The 18,753-nt window shown below is 43.9% G+C and overlaps 1 protein-coding gene across 5 annotated transcripts in view; it reads left to right on the forward strand.

The window, feature by feature from the left end:
* HEMK1 (HemK methyltransferase 1, mitochondrial release factors N(5)-glutamine) overlaps window positions 1-18,714 on the forward strand; it is a 30,726-nt gene extending 12,012 nt beyond the window's left edge. For 3 of the 5 annotated variants that reach the window (XM_087745169.1, XM_087745170.1, XM_087745171.1), the window contains exons 5-11: window positions 7,289-7,441; window positions 9,516-9,580; window positions 13,016-13,065; window positions 14,450-14,555; window positions 15,545-15,640; window positions 17,441-17,554; window positions 17,905-18,714. In XM_087745169.1, the coding sequence (XP_087601295.1) occupies window positions 7,289-7,441; window positions 9,516-9,580; window positions 13,016-13,065; window positions 14,450-14,555; window positions 15,545-15,640; window positions 17,441-17,554; window positions 17,905-17,941 (621 nt within the window). In that variant the 3' untranslated portion in view covers window positions 17,942-18,714. Of the gene's footprint in view, window positions 1-7,288; window positions 7,442-9,515; window positions 9,581-13,015; window positions 13,066-14,449; window positions 14,556-15,544; window positions 15,641-16,677; window positions 16,827-17,440; window positions 17,555-17,904 lie in introns of all 5 variants that reach the window. The other 2 variants (XR_015701614.1, XM_087745172.1) reach the window with 2 other exon arrangements.
* The last annotated feature ends 39 nt before the right edge of the window (window positions 18,715-18,753 follow it).

Below are 18,753 nucleotides of genomic sequence, written 5' to 3' on the forward strand. Positions count from 1 at the left end.
AGTGGAATAGTTGCAAAAATTTTATGTCCAGTTATGTTACTGACCGGTTGATCAAGAAAGAAATGGAAAACGAGGTTTGGAGAAGAACCAGTAGGTGGATTAACAGCTGGAAAAATCTGCCTTGTTGTGAAAGACTGTTTAGCTCATCAAAGACAAGGTTAGGAGTTAATTATCTGGCACAGGGAGCAGAAATTTCATAACAGGAGTCTCTTTGGTTTCGTAGACAAGTGTATAACAAGCACTATAAATGCAGGCCAGAATAAAAGGTGTGCATCTTTAACAGATAGCATAATTAATTACTGAAACAGTTTAGCAGGAGTCTATTTCTGGCTACTTTAAAATCAGGACAGGATGTTTTCCCAGGACAGATTTCTTCTTCTTCAAAAGGAAACGGAGGAAGAAACAGGATTGTTCCTGGCTAACTGGCCAAGATGAACTACGGCAGTAGTTTCTCCTGGCTTCCTATGTAAGAAAAAAAGGCTGTGCTAGTGCAGAGGATTCCTTCAAAGTTGATGATTTCCAGGACAGATTCAAAAATATAAATTCAAAGCTAAAATCTGTGCTGAAGGCAGGGAAGGCAACAGCTGTTCCTTTGTCATGCACAAACCTATTACCCAGGTTAACTTATATAGACTTTCCTAATGTTCTCACAGATCTCCATGTTGTTAATGCCTTTATTTTTTTGGCCCTAAAAGAACTTTATGAAATCTTCAGCTTTTTAATCTTCCTTTTCTGATTGAAAGAGGGTCTCTATTTCTGTGAGTTTCAGCTGAGTAGCTTAGCTCATCAGCAGTTAGAGCAAGATTTAGGACTGCAACTGGAGAAAAACAAACTATAGAATGGCTGTAACAGGAGGGATGGGACTCAAGGCGATTCCCACATGAACAGGGAAAAAGAATCTGTTTCCCCCCTGCAAGCTTCTCTCAGACAACCAAGTAACTGGAATTTCGGAGCTAGGGATTAGCAAGCTGGACCAGTGCATCTGTCTAGATGCTGTATCCGGCAGCAGTCAATACCAATATATGCAAAGAAAGAAAATGCCTTGACTCTGGAGAGATGTGCCTAGATAGAAGTTTGTGCTAGAGACCCAAGGTACGGCCATTTTACAGTGACTTTGATCTACTCTTCTTGCCCCTTTTGGGCATGGCTAAGTTTAGATGTGACAACTGTGGTAATTTCTCTTGGGCACTAGCACATATGGGTTGCAAAGGTTGCTGCCTTTTGGTAAAGTCATTTCTGGGTGCTGTCAGCCTGTCCTCCAACAGATGAAACAGCTCTTGGCATGTGCCCTGACACATAGGAGCTGCTTCTGCTGTGTGACAGAGAAGCCAAACCCCTTCCTCAGTATTAGGCGTGCCTTTATCTGTTTGCCTGTCATTGCTTCTGCCTAAAGCCACCTTTTCTTTCAGGATCTGTGGCTCGTTCTGGTGTTTTGCTTTCCATACAAAAGGGGGAGTTTCATGGGCTTTGTGCAACATTTTCTCTTTCCTACTGCAGTGCCAGGCAGAAGAGCCCAGGACAAAAATGCCATAGCCTGCCTGCCCACTAAGCACTGCTTAGTGGCTTGGTTTTGGAAGGAGGGTACGTGGCAGTGATCTTCTAGGGCCATTGCCATGGAGTTAGGTTTCCAGCTTGGCATCCTGGTGTTTTGTCATGTGCTGATAGGCAGCCAAGTGGACAAACAGGAGGGAGGGGTGATTTGGTTAATATCAGATCAAGCTCTATGGGAAGTCCTGGATTCTGAGAACAGAAGTTTCTGGAAAGCACACAAATAAGTAAAACATTCCCAGGAAGTGTGCGAGAGCAGAGAGCAGGTTACCCAGGTTTTCATGTGTCTTTTGCTTTCCTTGTTCTGTTTGCTGAGCTGGGAAGTTAGAGCTTCTTGCAACCCTGGCTTGTACCCCTGGAACCTTGTCTTCCCTGCTTTCCCCAGAGCATGCGGCGTGCAAAAAAAGGGTGCTTCTAGGGAGCGCAGTCTGAATTTGTGACCTCCACCCTTGCCCTTCCCATTCCTCCCCTCCTCTTGTTTTTCTTAGCCTTGTACTTTTAATCGCAGAAACATCACATGGGTCATTCACTGTTGTTGGACTGTAGCACGATTGCCTCAACGCTGGACTTCCGCGCAGCTCTGTAGCCACTGCTGAGCAGCAAGAATCTCTGCTGTTTCCTCCCGACTGTCTTGGTGCTGAAAGCTGCCTGACCTTGTCCTGTCTGCTGGTTGGAGCTGTGCAGCTGTGGAGCTTGTGGTTTGGGTGCTGGCAGATGGTGTCCTCATGCTTTCTTTGTGCAGCTGCGGTTCCAAGAAATACAGTGAACTAGAGACCTGGCTGCAGGGAGGGGGAGGTAATACCAAGAACCTGTCAGAACATGAGTGTGGGCTGGGGGGGGGCTGGGGAACAAGAGCTGTGGGTGGAAGGGTGAGGCAGAGGCTCATGGGAAGCTGCGGGTATTTGCAAAGTTTTGCATTTGTTTCACTCAACAGAGAAGATGGGGGGGGGGGGGGCCAAATAAATGACAGCATGAACTTAGGGCAAATCTGGCAGTGAAGCAAGACTTCCTGGAATCGCAAGGTGAGAGCAGGCTGTGAGTGGCTTGGCTAAGAGACAAAAGCTTGAGAACCTCTGAGTGCTGGAAATTAAGTAGTATGGGAAGCAAATATTTGTGTCCCCTGTGTATGGAACCGCAGGCGATAGGTCTCTTCTAGTCCTTGCAAGCTCTTCCTTTGCTAGTCACGACGAGATATCCTTCTGGTTCCTAAGGATGTCCCACATTTTTCCCTGTAGATTTTTAAATTCACTTCTGGCAAAGACATAGAGGGTCTAGATACCTTCTCCCCACGCTGTTTTGTGCTAAGCAACAGAATGTAGGTCCCTGAAAACCCATCATTTGATGCCTGCATCGCCTCCAGCCCAGTGTGCTATGTAAAAACCCTTCCAGATACTTTGCTTTGCACGTAGCTTACCACCCTCATGAATGCACCGTTTCCAGAGGTGGCTGATGCTCTTAACATCCTCTTGAATGTTTATTTGCACAAAATTCTGCAAAATGGGTGAGAAGGGGAAGTTCACTGGTTATTGCTGTGTAAGGGGAGTTTGCAACATGCAGAGAGACTGGGATTTAGTCACACTAGTAACTGCAGAGCTGTGAGCTGACCCTGTTTCTAAGCCTAGCCTATTGCCCTGACTGTCACGCTGTCTGCCTGTAACGGATGACAAAAAGGCCCTGGAGCACACTGGCATCCTGCAAGCTGTGGGGGAGAGGACAGCTGTGGGGCAGTTTTAGCCACACGTACGATTTGCTGCAAGGGACAGCAGTGGCTACGGAGTTCACCTTTCCATGTGACTTCTTGCTTTTCCTCTTGGCTGCTCGAACATCTCTGTATACCCATCTGTTGAATGAAATGTACAGTCTGCCCCTGCACGCAGATGTCTACAACTCCGAGTCGTGGGGGCTGCCCAAGCCATGTCCAGGACCCTCCTTCCCTTCTACCTTGATGCAATTGCTAGCAAAAGCAAAGAGAGGATTTTAGTTTCTCTCTGGTTTTGTCTGTTTGCCATTCAGTCCCTCCACTCCTTCGAAAACTGGCTTTTGTTGGGGGAAGGAGCTTCTTGCACAGACTAGGGGAGAAAAGATCTTCAAAATGTTCCATTTCCCCACTCTGACACAAATATCACACTTATACCCACATCTGTGTACACCAGGCTTCAGGATAAAAGTAGTTCTGCCACTACCTGTAGCACTAGTTAGCAGGATTTTTAGTGTAGGCTGTTTTATTACTGACAATAATGATGCATACTGTAATAATTTGAATTTTAATAACTCCACAGTTGAGCATTCATCCTATCCAGTGTTTAGCATGCTGTGGGCAAATATGGAATTGGGTCACATTTCTAGGATACTTTTTTAATTTACAATTTTACTTGCTCTTCAGTACAGCACTTTGGTTTGTTGTTTTTTTTTTTTTTTAATATTTACAGTTTTTTATCTACAACAGTAAAAACAAAAAGACAATTCAAGAGCAGGCAAGCACTGTTTGTTTAGATGATGTGAGAATCTGGTTCTGATCTTTGTGACTTCTGCTTTTCTGTAGGAGGTCAGTTGCCCTCACACAACTGTAGACCTGCGTGTTCCTAACTGGAGTTTGGGGGATCTGTTCCCATGGTCTAAAGTGGTGTCATTGGAAAGGTGCAGATGAGGCTTCTGGAGCAGAGTTCAATGCTCTGCTCTGCCGTAGTCCTCCTTCATGAGTTTGGGTCAGTCGCTGTTTTACAGTTGCTCATCTGGAAAATGGGAGTTGTGAGGATAAATGTGTTAAAGGTACTGAAGTGTGCAGCATGTTGCAGGACAAGGGACCTGAGCAGGCTAACTCATTTTCCTGTTTTTAGGGACTATAAAGGCATGCTGATTGTCAAGTCTTTGTTGTACCCAAAATAGCATTTTTCTGTAGTGGAGGAGATTTCTCTCTCTGATGTATTGAATCCTGTAAATGGTGTGAATGAAAATAAGCCCTTTTGAACAGCCTGCCATTTCAGTTTAGGGTGCTAGATTGTGGAGAATTTACCTAATATATTCCAAAGGTTAACTACCTAGGCTGCCAAAGTGTTTTTTTGTATTTCCCAGTGGAATTTTTGTAATTTCATCTCTCAACCTTTAAAGCTAGTGATCAAACTGACGGTTAAGATGGCTTTTAGCAATGATGGCATTATATTAGCAGGTGCTTGTGCTCTGAATCTGTTCAGTCTGAGAAGGTGTGGGGTATCCTACGCAATAAAGACCACAGCCTTTGGCCATCTGCTGTTGTCCCAGTTTCTGTGTGTCTGGGACTGGCACCTCTTTTTAGCACCTTCTGCCTCTGTTGCTCTTCCCCCGCTGTGACTCTAGTCAGATTTTTGACCAGAGACAGGGAATGTCTGTCTTGCAGGGTATTTTGTAGTCTTCGTATGAACACTGTAATGCATGGCCAGAAATACTTCCTCTCGCAAGACAAGATTTGAAAATGGTTCTGCTATGTTCTGCAAAGTGCTGTCATTTATCAATTTCCAGCGGTGACATCTTGGAGATGATGGTGTGCTTGGAGAAACACAGATTTTGGCTGGATTGCTTGCTAAAAGATGAAAAATACTAAGAAGAATCTGAAGAATACTGTTTCAAAACAATTTTGGATAACTTAATCATTCATAATTTCTGAAAAGGAAGCCTAGTGGCAATGGCAGTGGGCTAACTGGTCGTACTCTGTATTGTGGTTGCTAGGTTTTCCTGATTCTTTTGCAGATGTTGGGGAAATGTGGTTTTCACATGAAAGCTATAAATGAAGAAAAGGACCGTGGTATCACAGCCAGTTAATGCAGAATTACAAAATGTCTTATTCCAGTGCATTCTGTTTTGTCTTTACTTCTTCCTTTTAATACACGTGTAATTGCAAATTTAATTCAACATCGAATAATCTGTACTAGTAATTTTTTTTCCTAATTTGCCAGTTAGAATACACCTTCTTTTTGCTAGCCAAACGAATTTATTTCATAAAAGAATTTATTTTCATAATTATTGAACTTTTTGATTATAGTGAGATACTAATGTCTGGAAAAGGATGTAGTTTCTTCAGGTTGTCACATTATTTTTAATATTTTTTAATTTTGAACTATTGTGATAAATGTGTATTATGAGAGAACTAGCCTTTGCCTCAGTAAGAAGTATATGAAATAACCAAGACAACAAGGCAAGTCAGTCAGGAAGTAGGATACAACGCCTAAGTAATGCCAACATCCCTTTTTTAATATATATGTGGTAAAAACTGAAATCACTCGTATTTAAATAGGAGCTTTGGCAAGCTCTCTAAAAATACTTTCACTGTGGAATGTGTAAAGTAGAAGTCCCATTAAAAACTCTGACCTTGAAATTACTAGTGATAAACCTTAAGGAAGTTAATAAATGCTGAGAATAGTTCTGCTGTATGGAAGTTAGATTTGGACATTTGAAATCAGTAACTTGTGCTACTCTGATCAGCCCTGGAGCCAGATGGTTCTTCTGAGTTGCTGTAGAGATTTCCTGGAAAGATTTGTAAGTGACCAGAAATGGCTGGTATTTGAGAGAGTGATTTAATGGCTGAGCAGAATTTTTTGGGTGGCTCATCTTCTGTGGTCTTGGAATCATCAGCACCTGCTTCCCCAAACCAGCTGTGGTTACAATCTCTGGCTGTCTCCATTGCAGAAGTGTTTTCAAACTGATTCATCTGGAGCTGTTAGCTGAAAGGCAAAAGCCATTTTCGCACAAAGTGGGTAGATAAGGTGTTTACTTTGCCCTCTTGTTACCTGAGCTCTGCTAGCCCTCTAATGGTTTCCCACAGTCCTGCTGGGAGCCTGTAAGAATGTTTTGCTCCATAGTTGTCTAGGAAAGGAATTCCAGAGCAGCAACAAGGAACATAATGTGATTTTGGAGGCTGTTAGCAAAACTCCCTTATGAGTGCAGTGCCAATAAGGACCTGGTAGCCAGGGTAGGGCACTGCAGTGTGGCTCCGCATACCTGGCTGAGGCAAGGTCGCCAAACTTAACTTGTAGCTAGTCACTCGTTTTCACAAACCTTAGAACTGTATATCTTTGAGACCTCTCCTGCTGTGTTGGATTTTATATGAAATTGTGAAGGGATTTAAAAAAGAGGAGATTGATGGGAGGGAGGAGGCGGCGATGGCAGAGATGCATACAGATCCAGGAGCATGAATGAAAATTTTTTCCGTGTGACATTATACCAACAAAATGTAGTAGGAGTCCATAATCTGAAATCCATGCAGGGAGCTGCTCATTTGGATCATTCAGTAATTCATTGCTTTTCCTTTTCATCTGCAGGTAGCATTATTGGTTTAGATGCTGTTAGAAGCCGTACCTCTGCCTCCAGATTACATACCATACTGAGAGAGTGTAGAAATCTTAAAATTTGAAGTTTACAAATTCTGAAAGCTGGAATTTTGGAGTAAATAAAATGGTGTTGCAGAAGATAATGTGCTCCAGCTGTTTGGTGGTTGTTTTTCCCAACAGTGCTAGAAGATTTCAGAGGATCTGTGGGAAATTGTATCCTGAGGATTTGGTTGTTAATCAAAGCACCCTGTGGGGGAGATGGAGCTGAAGTGAATTCTGGTGTGTCAGTTCCATTGCTGCCATCTGTGTTTTAAAAATTAGGAACAAAAATACATTTCATTGGGCTACAGAGTCAAGAAGTTTAAACTCCATTCCCCAGACTACAGAAGTGAGAGTCAAAACAGCTCCCTTAGAAATTTTTTGTTTGTTTGTTTTGTTAGGATCTTGTCTCTTTAGTTGTGGAGGAAGAATCTCGGAAATGTGAGATGAATTCAGGCCTCTGCTTCCCAGTTCCTGTCTCTCATCCTGTGATCCTGGAGATTGGCTGTGGTTCTGGAGCAATTGCGCTGAGTCTGTTGTGCAAACTGCCCCAGGTGAGCTTTTTTCAGTTTTGATGGTACAATAGATGCCCGTGTTACAGGAGAATCTCTCACTCTACTAGTCTTCAGTGAGATTTCACAGACAAACTTCTTTGCTTTGATGGGGCTTCAGCAGCTAAGGTCTCTGACAGTCAGGCTCTACAAGTTCTTGCTGGGTAGAAGAGGGATATTTAGGAATTGTTCTCCCCAGCTGTCCACAGGAGTAGTGGAGATGTAGTCAGAATGGAAGAAGCAAATGTGCTCATTCTTCAGCTGTCACAGCTCAGTATTAATCACCTTAGCTTGAAGCACTGGTGGGTCTTGGTTTAAGCTAATATCCTGGGCTGAGGACAAGAGGGACTGAGGCATGGGCATACACTCTATTAGGTAAATTTATGGGGCAGTCATCTCTAAAAATCACTTTGCTGTGAATTAGAAGATCTTGCCTCTAGGCGACTGAAGACTAAATGAATACAGGGAAGGGATTACCACAGAAATGTCAGTACTTGGGATCAATATGACAAGCATATGTCACGCTACCACAACTGCCAAACCACTTTTTTGAAGTCTTCTGTTCCTTAGTAACAACCCACACCTTTCGAACAGAGTGAAAAGAGTGGGAAGGGGACTGAGATCTAGGTGACCAAAGCCCTTCTTGCCCCTGGTTATTCTGGCATGTAACATGCTTACTGAGATACTATTGGTAAACAGAAAGAGAAATTAATCCAAGATCTCATCGCATGTGGTTAAGGGAAAAAAATATTCCTCTTTCCTCAGAATTGCAGACCAGCCAATTCCTTCTCATGAACAAGAATTGCTGTGGCCAACCCCTCCTCTTGTAGAAGTATAGGACTTGGTGTGTAAGAATTAGAGGCTGATGCCTGTGTTCCTCCTCCCAGTGACCTGATAAGGTTAATACTTGAGCTTCATGACTTCAAAGTATAATTACTCTGATTTCCTGAGCTGTACTTCATGCTCTTTTCCTTGCTTGTTAATTTTAAAGAGCTGTGTCAGTCTGTCTGTGTAACTGATAACAGTCCTTTCCCAGCTGACTAACACAAACTGCTGTGCCCAGAGAAATAAGGAGCCTTGACTGATTAGAGTTAGTGGTAGCCACACTGACAGCTAAGTGGAGTTTACACTCTGTGTGGTGCCTTTAGTGTTTGAGGCGGAATTTGGCACTGGGATTTTGAGAAAACAGCAGCAACTTTTCGCTTATGGATTCATCTGTGTCCGTCACCTTAAGGATCAGCTTCATGTGTGTGGGTGCTAGTCTCAGGCTGTGAAATTAATCCCCCTCAGAACAATGGCTGATCACACCATCATCTCCAAATGCAAAGTAGTTTCTTTGAGCATGCTTTCTCTATGTAAATACTTACCCATATCTGTGTTTAAAAAACATTAAGCAAAGCAAAAACAAGTCAGGCCTTTGCCTGCACTTTTCGTAAGGTGGAATGGAAGGTCAAACAAATCTCTAACTGTGTAGTCCTCTCTCTTAATGTTACACTGGAGGACTCTCAAATACTTGACACACAGTCAAGTATGCACAGTCAATACATGCAGTGAACGTGGTGGAAGGACTGTAGTGGAGTTACTAGGCAAAAGGTGTCTGCATAACAGATGGAAAATGCCAGAACCTCCATCCAAGTGGTTGTGTTAATGCTGGGAGGGAGTCTGTCCGCATTAGAGAGGAGAAGCCTAGGACATGATCTTCCTTTAACCTGTGTCTACCCCAGGCTAGCCAGTGTTGAATCTCACACTACTAGGAGCTATGAACGTATCAGGTGATGTGAGTCAGTGTGATTCCATTGTTGTCAGCTGAGTTGGTTTGGTCAGAAGCCTGTCTATTTTGGTAGGCTGCTGGCAGTGTTGCAGAGTGCCTTCTGTCACGTTAGTGGCCTTACTAGAAGTGACTCGTGATCCCATCAGTGCCCTGAGATGCATTCTTCATGAACTATTCCTTTTAGGAGCCAAGAGTGAACAGTGAATTGTCAGTTCTTATCTTGCATGTCCCTTTTGGCAGATCATGTCTGCTCAGGAACCTTGATGTTGTAATAATACTTGGTTTTTGTTGTTTTTTATGTCCCAGAGCCGGGTGATAGCTGTGGATAAAGAGAAGGCTGCTGTGGATCTCACCAGGGAGAATGCACATAGGTAGAAGCCCATGTATTACCAATTATTTTTTTTTGTAGATTATTGTTTGAGAAAGACCAAGAGCCCTCAGTATTTGGGCATGTGGTTCTTGTTTATCGCCACTGGAGACAGGGAATGTTTCCCTAGGTTGAGCTCCTGAAGCATGTAAGAATTCAGAAAAAAAAATGCTTATATTCACTAGAGTATTTTTTCCTTTGACTTGTGAACACGCTTTGCAAAGACAGCAGCATAAATAAAACAATAGTACTTAAATGTTGTCTGTCTTTCAAGGATTTTCAATGTGTTTCATGGTAACTACTCTTATCCCTTTCTGTGAACTCGGAAAACTCAAGGCAGCAGGTAGTAAGAATGCATATGTCACTGAGGAGGTTAAGGACAAGTATAGCCTGAACCTTTCTTTCTCTGGCTCCCTGTGTCGTTATTGCTGTGCTTGTTTCTGTCATTGCTCCTCTAGATATAAGTCTGCACATTCAAATAGCACCTTCACTCTGATGTGCTACTTACAGTCTTGGGTTTGGTGAGAATGGTGCTGTTGGGTCCCGTGCTGTTTGCACACCTCTGCTGTGGCTGGATGTTCAGAGATGCTGAATCGTAGAATAGTTTGGGTTGGAAGGGACCTTTAAAGGTCATCTAGTCCAGCCCCCCCTACAATGAGTCAAGCATCTTGTACCTGAAGTCAGAACAGCTCTGTATCAGGTTGACCTTGTCCTTCCTAGTCGCCCCACTTCCTCCGCTGGTTCTTCTTAACCCAGGTTACTCTGGAGTGTTACTACCATAGCAAGCACCAGAGCTAGAATCTCAGTATACTTTTGAGTACACAATCCCAGTCTCTGTAGACATTGTAAAAGGCACAGAGCTCCAGTGTGTATTCATATCCTCAGAAACCGCTGGGCCGTAGGCATTAATTAGAGCACTCTCAGAAAGGATTCCTCTTGCTGTCTCTTATGGAGGTACAGTTGTGAGTCTTAAGTGGTGCTCATTCACTGACATTTCTGTCCACAGGGCCCACATACCCTTTTTTCCCAAACTGCTGCCAGCACTGGGGCTGCAGAGACAGGTACTTCTGTTTCTGGCTGCACTGAGCTGCATCTCTTAACTTCTTGCAACCCAGTCCCAGTTCTTATGTGAGTCTGAGGTGATGTGTAGGAACGAGCCCTTCCCAAACTTGTCACCTCACTATTAGCCTTTGCCTCCTAGTCCAGTTATAGGGAGTGGGGAGCAGAGATTTCCTTCTGATGTGCCTGTGTCAAACAAAGTTCTGTTGCAATTTTTCATAGATGTAATAAAAGCAGGCCAGATCTTTGCCTCCTTGGTAGATTATTGCTCTTGCATCTGGAAAAAATAGTCTTGTTATTAACATTGCTTGTTGGCTCAAGAGTGGCTGAGGGAGTGTAAATGCAGTGCCAGAAAACCTCATATTTCTCCATGGATATTTTCATTGTGTCCTTGTCCATGGTATGGTCCCCTGTAGCTCTTGGGAGAGAAGCCAGTAGGATAAGCTGTGTTACTGCTTGACTGAAGCCAGCTTGGTTCCTACCTTCTTTTCAGAGCTCCCTTATCACAGCTGTGTTCTCTAGGTGCTTAGGTGAGTCTTGGTCTCACTAGACCAATCCCAGTGCCAGGTGGCCCATCTGGGCACATTGCAAACAGATGTAGGACTCCTCCCTTTCTTGATGCCTGTGTATGCTGACAGGGCACTACCACAGGCCCATCGGCAAAGGTGAGTAGGACTTGGGTATAAGGCCTTTCTTGCAGCAGGCTCTATGAACCCCACTGGGTAGCCCTGAGGTGTTGCACTGAAGAGCTGGGAGGAAAACTCTGCCACTGCGGTGGGTCTCTCGTGGGAGGAGAGAACATGCTGGGAAGAGCTGGGCAGTTTTGTCTTCCCTGGACATTGACTGCATAGAGGACAGAAGTTAGGGGACAGGGCAGACTCTCTGCCACAATGTGCTGCTGCTGGTCAGGGAATGGCATCTCCTGTGGAAGGCTTGGAGTCTTTCTCCACCAGCAGGTCTTGCCCAGCCTTGTCTTTCTGACTTTGCAAAGTGCTGCTTCTGACATTGCTCAAATGTCTTCACAAAAGCCCAAGGCAGACCTGGTGAGTATTTTGGTGGGTTGACCATGTAGCTGAGAAATCAGAGGTTCTATTCCTTCCTTGCTGTCTCAAGCTCTCTGTTTCTTTGACCCTCTCCTGCAGTATCAGGCTGTCACCAAGCACCAAGGCTACTTTCAGGCTGGCCTCTCTTTCCTGTCCCAGGAGAATCAAGAGAACTTTGCTCAGGATTCCTAAGGTTTAAGGGGATCACTATCTCAACTGTTTTCCCCTGGCAGGGAGGACGTTCTGTAGCAAGCTGGGAGCAAGGGATGGATCATGCCAGGTTGTGACAGACTGGAGCACCATGGCAGTCTCAGGGCTGTTCTACCTTGGATTAGTGCAGTGAGTCAGATCAGAATTTTGGCCAATATTTCTCCCTAAGAAATACCAATGTGTTTATAGACCTGTTTCTTAAAAATAGCAAGCCAGCGTGCTTACTTGCTCACTTGTCACAGGTGAAGGAGAGATGTTTGTGTCTTCTAGTGCCTCCAGGGGTTCTGCTGGTGTGAGCACCCTGGGGACGTCTGGCTGCAGATGAAAGGCATTGGCCATGACATGTTTCTCAATGTGCACAGAGATGTCAGGGGCAAGAAAGATCATGAGTTAGAAACTAGCATCTGAGATCCTACTGTGTATTTTAAATACATTATACTGTACAGTCTGTGCATGAGCTGTCCATAAAGGATTACGTTTTCCTAGCTCTGTGTCTGGCACGGGTTCTGCTGCACTGTATGTGCTGGCCTCCCAGTAGTGTGCAGTAACATCTTGTCACCTTAACATTGGCATGTGAGATGAGATCCAAAGATGTCTAGAAAATACACTCAGATGCCAGAACACTGTTAAGATCTAGATTATGAAGGAGGCGGGAGAAAAAATGTGGCAAACATGAGCATGTTGTCTCCACTTGCAATAGCAGGTTTACATATTTGAAGGAGATGATGTTGTGGGTTTTTTTAGGTGTTTTTTTCAGGGATGGTGAGCTTACCTGGGGGAGGCCTTGGAGGTGTAGTTAATATGCAGCAGAGTGGGGGAATACTGATGTATGTATGGCAAAGGGTGATGCATATAGGTTTTGGGTGCACAGGAGCTGCACCCTGGAATCACTATGGGTGCACAGTGTGCTCTTTGTTTTGAATTTTGTTCCTCGGGCAAAGAGCAGATCCTAAACTTCCCTTGCGGCTTGAGAGGAATCCAACCGCAGTCAGTGGGGTAGGATATTTGTGTATCAGGTAAGAGATGTGATATTTAATGATCTGTTTATAGAATATGCTGTTCAGGAATCCACACAAACATGCCTCCTAATCTTTCTTCTTTCTGTTCTTGCATCTGGAATTTTACAGGCTGCAACTCCAGGAGAGGATCCACATCCTCCACCATGATGTTTCATACAGTAACTCTTTTCACTGTTATAATCCCCTTTTTCTTTCTCCGTTTTTACTTTGATGGGGGGAGACAGGCATGAGAGCCAGCCGAGGGACCCCCTTGGGATGCAGGTGCCAGGAGGGTGTTGAAGTGAATAGAGAAAAAGGTCAGTAAGAAGTGAGCCAGTGAAGCTTTTCCCTTCAGAGGTTTCCAGGCCAGATGATCAGCTGAGAGAAGTCCCTGACTACATCAGAAGGTGAATTGTTCCTGGGTTTAGGTGCCTGAGCTGGTAGTCCGGGTGCTCTTTAGTGTTACTGGGGAGAGGCAAATATATACAGAGTGTAATTCATTCCATGCTTTAGATAAACATGTATGTGCCTGTCTCCCCATTGATGTTAGAGGGAGCCCAGATATTTAGCTTAGATTAAATGCCCAGCCTTGCTCACGTGAAATTAGGTGAGCTGAACCAGGGAAGGATACCTGTTGTCTTCCCCGGACTCCAGCTGAAAACCCTGGCTGAAACCACTTAAAACTGCCATTTGGTGAGGCTTATCCAGTTGGGTAGATACATGCTTAGCTGTTTCTTAGCCAGGAGCTGTGGATCCAGGAGCTCCAGCATTGTAGATTCATTAGTGCACCTTTCTGACACTATTGTTTTTGATACTGTACTACCTCTTAGGGGTATATCTGCACAGTCTTCTATCTGCAAATCTGAGTTTGTGCTGCCCACACCAAACAGCAGTAAGCCGGTCAGCTTCAGTCCAAAAGCTGTGTAGCTGTGTTGGCATTGCACCTGCATGGGTAAGCCCTGTGCCAAGAGGCTGACCTGAGGACAGTGCCACACTCACATGGCTACGTGATGTCTGCTTCACGGCTGGTATGCGTCAGTCCGGACAGTAGCATGAGCTTAGCGAGCTGAACCTTGTTTGCAGAAGAGCAAACCATTAGATGATTGATACTGCTGAGAGGACCTGGCTCTTTTGCTCATTAGAGGTCCTTCTGCAGCTCTGATAAGAGGAAGGATATGCATCCTGACAGCTAGTCTAAGCTCCCACTTAGGTCTTTGTGGGCTCTCTCAAGTTCTGCTTGTTGCTTTAGATCCAGATGGGCACAGAGCTCCAGACCCTCAAGGTCCTGTGCTTTGTAACATGTTTCGCTAAGCGAGGCTGTTGACATGAAAAAATGCTACTTTGCCTGTGCTTAGCTTTGTATCACTTGCATTCAAGGTGGGAGAGTGAGTAGGCCAGGCTATCCCAAAAAGAAATGGGATAAAATTTTATCAGAGTAAAGCAGAGCCAAACACACATGGGCATGTGTCTGGAGAGACTGTTTCCTGGATAGGATTTTGACACTAAGCTTATAGGGAAGATTGCTATGGTTGAGAGCTGGTTGTGATTCTTTTTCTTTTCTAGGTTCTGCTGAGCAGCTGCAACTCTGGGGCCCCATAGACTTCATAGTCAGTAACCCCCCATATGTCTTCCATGAAGACATGGCTTCCTTGGATACCGAAATCCTCCGGTAATTAGATAAACAGATTTTTCTTCTCTTGTTCCTTGAAGCAAGGTTTTCTATCTGCGTCCTTATACTACACACAATTGCATGCAAAACATGCAAATGCAGTATACATGTACATAGTGTAGGTATGTTTATATGGTATATAATAATACAGTGTTACTTTGATACTGCTTACAGGTCTGAAACAGTATCAAAGTATTTTAAATATTTATAGAAATGGAAAAAGCACACACTTTGAAATTAACAAGTTTCCAATCCCAAACTGTTTCAGAACATTTTTCCTGTTAGACTTTTTTTTTTTTAAATAATTGGTGTGAGTTTGTGAAAGAAAGTATAAGTAATCTGAATAGCTTTTTGTGATGGAAAAAAACTTGTGTGGAAATGCTGCAACCCATTTTCATCCTAATACTTGTCTTAAGCAAACAAACCCACACGAACATGAGTAAACTCTTTTGGGATGTAGAACTACTTTGTGTGTGCTGGTTCTTCCTCAGAATTGACTGTCGTGTGTCAGGACGAAGTCCTGCACCCACCTCTGTACAAGATGTGCACCAGAGCAGATTCTGAAAGCTGAGCTTCCTACATCATAATTTGCTCTGCTAGGTTGGAAGGCAGTCCAACCTGGTTGTTGGCATGGTTGAAATAAAGCAAGTGATCAACCCAGTCTCTCCCTGCCCAGCTACCACAGAGAGAACAGATCCACGTGTTGGAACTGTGTGACCCTGGCTGCAGTTGGCTCATAATTTTCAGGAAGAGTTGAGGGGATGTTTTTTGCTTGTGCTCAATGTGGAGTTTCTCAGCCTAGTGGCAGCTACCTTCTTACTCTCTGCGTTTTACATAAAAGCTGTGAGTGCTGTCACCTGCTCTAGGAGTACTGGAGTTCAGGTGCGTTAGGTGCACTGTTCTCCGTGGAGTGTGGGGCAATGCATCCTCAAGGGCATGGCTCGTGCCACATGAATTGCTGTTAATGTCTTCTTATTCCCACACTCCAGCTATGAGGACCTTGGTGCACTGGATGGGGGAGATGATGGGATGAGAGTCATCAAAACAATTCTGTCTCTGGCTCCTTCTCTTCTGAAGGATTCCGGGTAAGCACTGTTCTCTGTTTGAGTTTCATGTCTTTTGTCCATTCATTTTTATAACTTCTGTTTTCATACAGGAAGGTACAGAGGGAAAGTAGTTGCAAAAATGTGTCCACGCCCCCCATCTAATAATAGCAGTTTAAAAAATGTCATATATATAAGTAAAATTAGCTTGAAATTGGTTAATAAGGGGATATGAGACTTCCTTGACCAGTGGTGGTGTTTCATAGTCATTAGTGAAGTGAGAATCTAAAGGTCAAAGCAGCAACAAAAAGAACATGAAAGAGAGAGTGCAAAAAAAAAAAGGAAGCTTTCTAAGCAGAATAACAGATTGAAGGAGAAGCAATATAGAACTCTGTGAGAATGGATGTAGATCTCTACTTCCCTCCCACCCTTTAATTAGGGGAAACGTGTTTATTGTGCTGGGACATAATGCTGAATATCCCAGGAAAAAGAAGATCAGCCAGGGATGGTTTCTTAAATGTTAAATTTCTCCATGGTTAGTACTCAAGACTGGTTGTTCCTATTCTCTGTCATGTGGGATCCATTTTGTGCTTAAAGATCAACATGCTGATACCCAAAAGTCTGTTGTGCCATGGCATTTGCATATCCTGTTGAAAATTCCTGACATTTTACCAGCATAATAGAGGCCATTGAAAAATCTGCTGTTTTGAGAAGAGGAACAGGAATATTGAGAGGCATGCTGCATGCGGAAGAATTCATTCCTCATGCTTTGCATGACCACAAGAGCAGAAGATGCTCCTCAGAACTTCCCAGCAACAGGGATTGGTCCTGTGGGGTTGTTTGTTAGGATTATTTTTTTTTCCTTCCCTTTTTGCTTGTTTTATATGGTGGAGCCCCCGTTGAGGAGTGGAAGTTTTTTAAGGTCAGGAATGAGATCCACACCCAGCTTGTAGTTAGTTTGGTGAATTTTTAGGGAGTATTCAGTGTGGGACATTTTAGGAATTCTCAGGAGAGCGTATGATTGGAGCTTGGCCTCTGTTCTTTGCCTGTTAAACTTGTATCTTGCTGTTCTGTCACAGGCTGTAACCAGTTCCGTCATCTCCACATGCCCGTAAGCTAGGGTTGTTCTGCCTGGTTGCAGGAGTAGAGACTCGGAAATGGGCCGGTGTCACAAAGCCCGGCTGCAGCAGAGACGGAAATAGCCCTGCAGCGTCCCCGTCTAGTCCTGGTGCGCTAACTGAGGTTGTCTGATTAGTTCCCTTATCGCTGCTGCACTCTCCTTTGTACAGTCCTCTGTGTAGGTCTGAATGCTGGTGGTGTTTTCATAACTGATTTATGGAGACGTTTACTGTGGGAAAATGTGTGTACTAACTTGCACTTTATGACTCTTGCTACTGGGATTTAATGTCACCCTGCTTATAGAAAGAGGAACTTCATGCTGCCAGTCCAGTGCTCAGTGTTGAGGCATTTGCATCGTAAGACTTCATTTGGGCCTTAAATCTCTGGGGGCTTCAGAAAGACAGAACTGGTGGTATCTCTGCATGGGGTTCAAAAGGGATCCTTACCTCTCAATACAAGGGTTTAACTGCTTACACAGAGGAGTGCCATGAGAATTCCTCCCAAGATCAACACTTTCTCCTCCTGAAGGAGGCAGTTGGGATCTGCATCTTAAATGGACAGCTGTGATCTGTTATAGGATTATTGGACTGCAGTGTGCTTGCTGACCTTCTCATTTCCTGCACCAATAGGAGTCATCCAGAAAGACAGACCTTAATTTTTGTCAATTTAGCAACCTAAATGTGTGCATCTCCCCACTTTCTACTCCCAAATGTGTCCTTTCAGGAGTGTGTTTCTGGAAGTTGATCCCAGACACCCAAATATGGTGGAGGACTGGCTACAAGAACACCCCAACTTACTACTTGTCCTTCGTGCCGTTCACAAAGACTTCTGTGGCAAGTAAGTCTTTTTTACCTTCAGATTTTTGCTTCAAGTATAGGTCTGTGTCCTTTGTAGATTGCATCCTTGCACCCTGATGTATTGAACGAACTCAGCCAGAGAAAGTCCACAGCTGAAGCCAATCTTTAACAAAACAGGGGCTCCCTTCAAGTATCTCAAGCTTTTCATATCCTGAGATAGCCTGGCAAGTGTTTCTGAGTCAGAAATTCTGAAGTAGATAAGCATTTCTGATGGGGTGACTAGCTCTGGTGAGATTATCACCATGGGAAAATTGCTGCTTTTATAGGATGGAGGTAGAGGCATGCTCTCCCTAGCAAGACTTAAACTTGTGATCATTCTTTTTCCCACAGACCTAGGTTTCTGCACATCCAAAAACAGAGCAGATGACAACTGTACCAGAAATAACGCTTCTTGCAGTATGCTTTTTGCTGGTGAGCCCTGCTGAACAGCTTGTTGAAAACTCTGCGTGGCAAAAGGAATCTCCACTTCATTCCCCAGTAAATTGAACTGTCCATGCACTGGCAGACCCCCTCGTTTCCTGATACAGACTTCATCCAGAGATGCAGAAGTTCAGCAGAGCATGTAGAAGTGTTTCACCTTCCTCAGGGAACTGCATGCAACTTTTTAGTTTGCTCTGCTAAAGTGACTCATTAATCTCAGGACTCAGTATAGAATTGTTCACAGCTTCAGATATTTCATTAAAAATACAGCTTCTGAACATGTCAGATCACCCATTTAACCTAGAAAGAATTTAACTTTTTTTTTTTGGCCTTGAGATAAATTTATATAGAATGTGACCAGATTGGATGATAGGTCCAAATTCTGGCTTATATCGGCACATGGACTTGCTGGTGTAATGCAATATGACTAGCCTGCACATTTCAAATTTGGTTCTGTTCCAGGATCCTGATGCTCTGGGATAGATCTCCATCAGCAAAGCAGCCTTCGTTTCCCAGTCCTACTGAGTGACATGTCGTTGAAGGATCAGTGTACATGTTACACCATCTGAATCTACAGCACCTGATGTGGTGGATGCTGCCAGAAACAATCAAAACATTGTAATAAAAGATAGTGCTTCAGATCAGTGTCCTTAGAAGAATCACTGTGCAATTATGTTTTCAAACATGTTAGCAGATCTGAATAAACATCTGGCACCCGCACATTGCTTCTCATAGTAATAGAAATGCGTAACTTCCATG

Source organism: Nipponia nippon, unplaced genomic scaffold (genome assembly GCF_047370975.1).
Source record: "Nipponia nippon isolate SJK-2023a ecotype South Korea unplaced genomic scaffold, ASM4737097v1 scaffold_9, whole genome shotgun sequence".
In the NCBI taxonomy this organism is placed as follows: Eukaryota; Metazoa; Chordata; class Aves; order Pelecaniformes; family Threskiornithidae; genus Nipponia; species Nipponia nippon.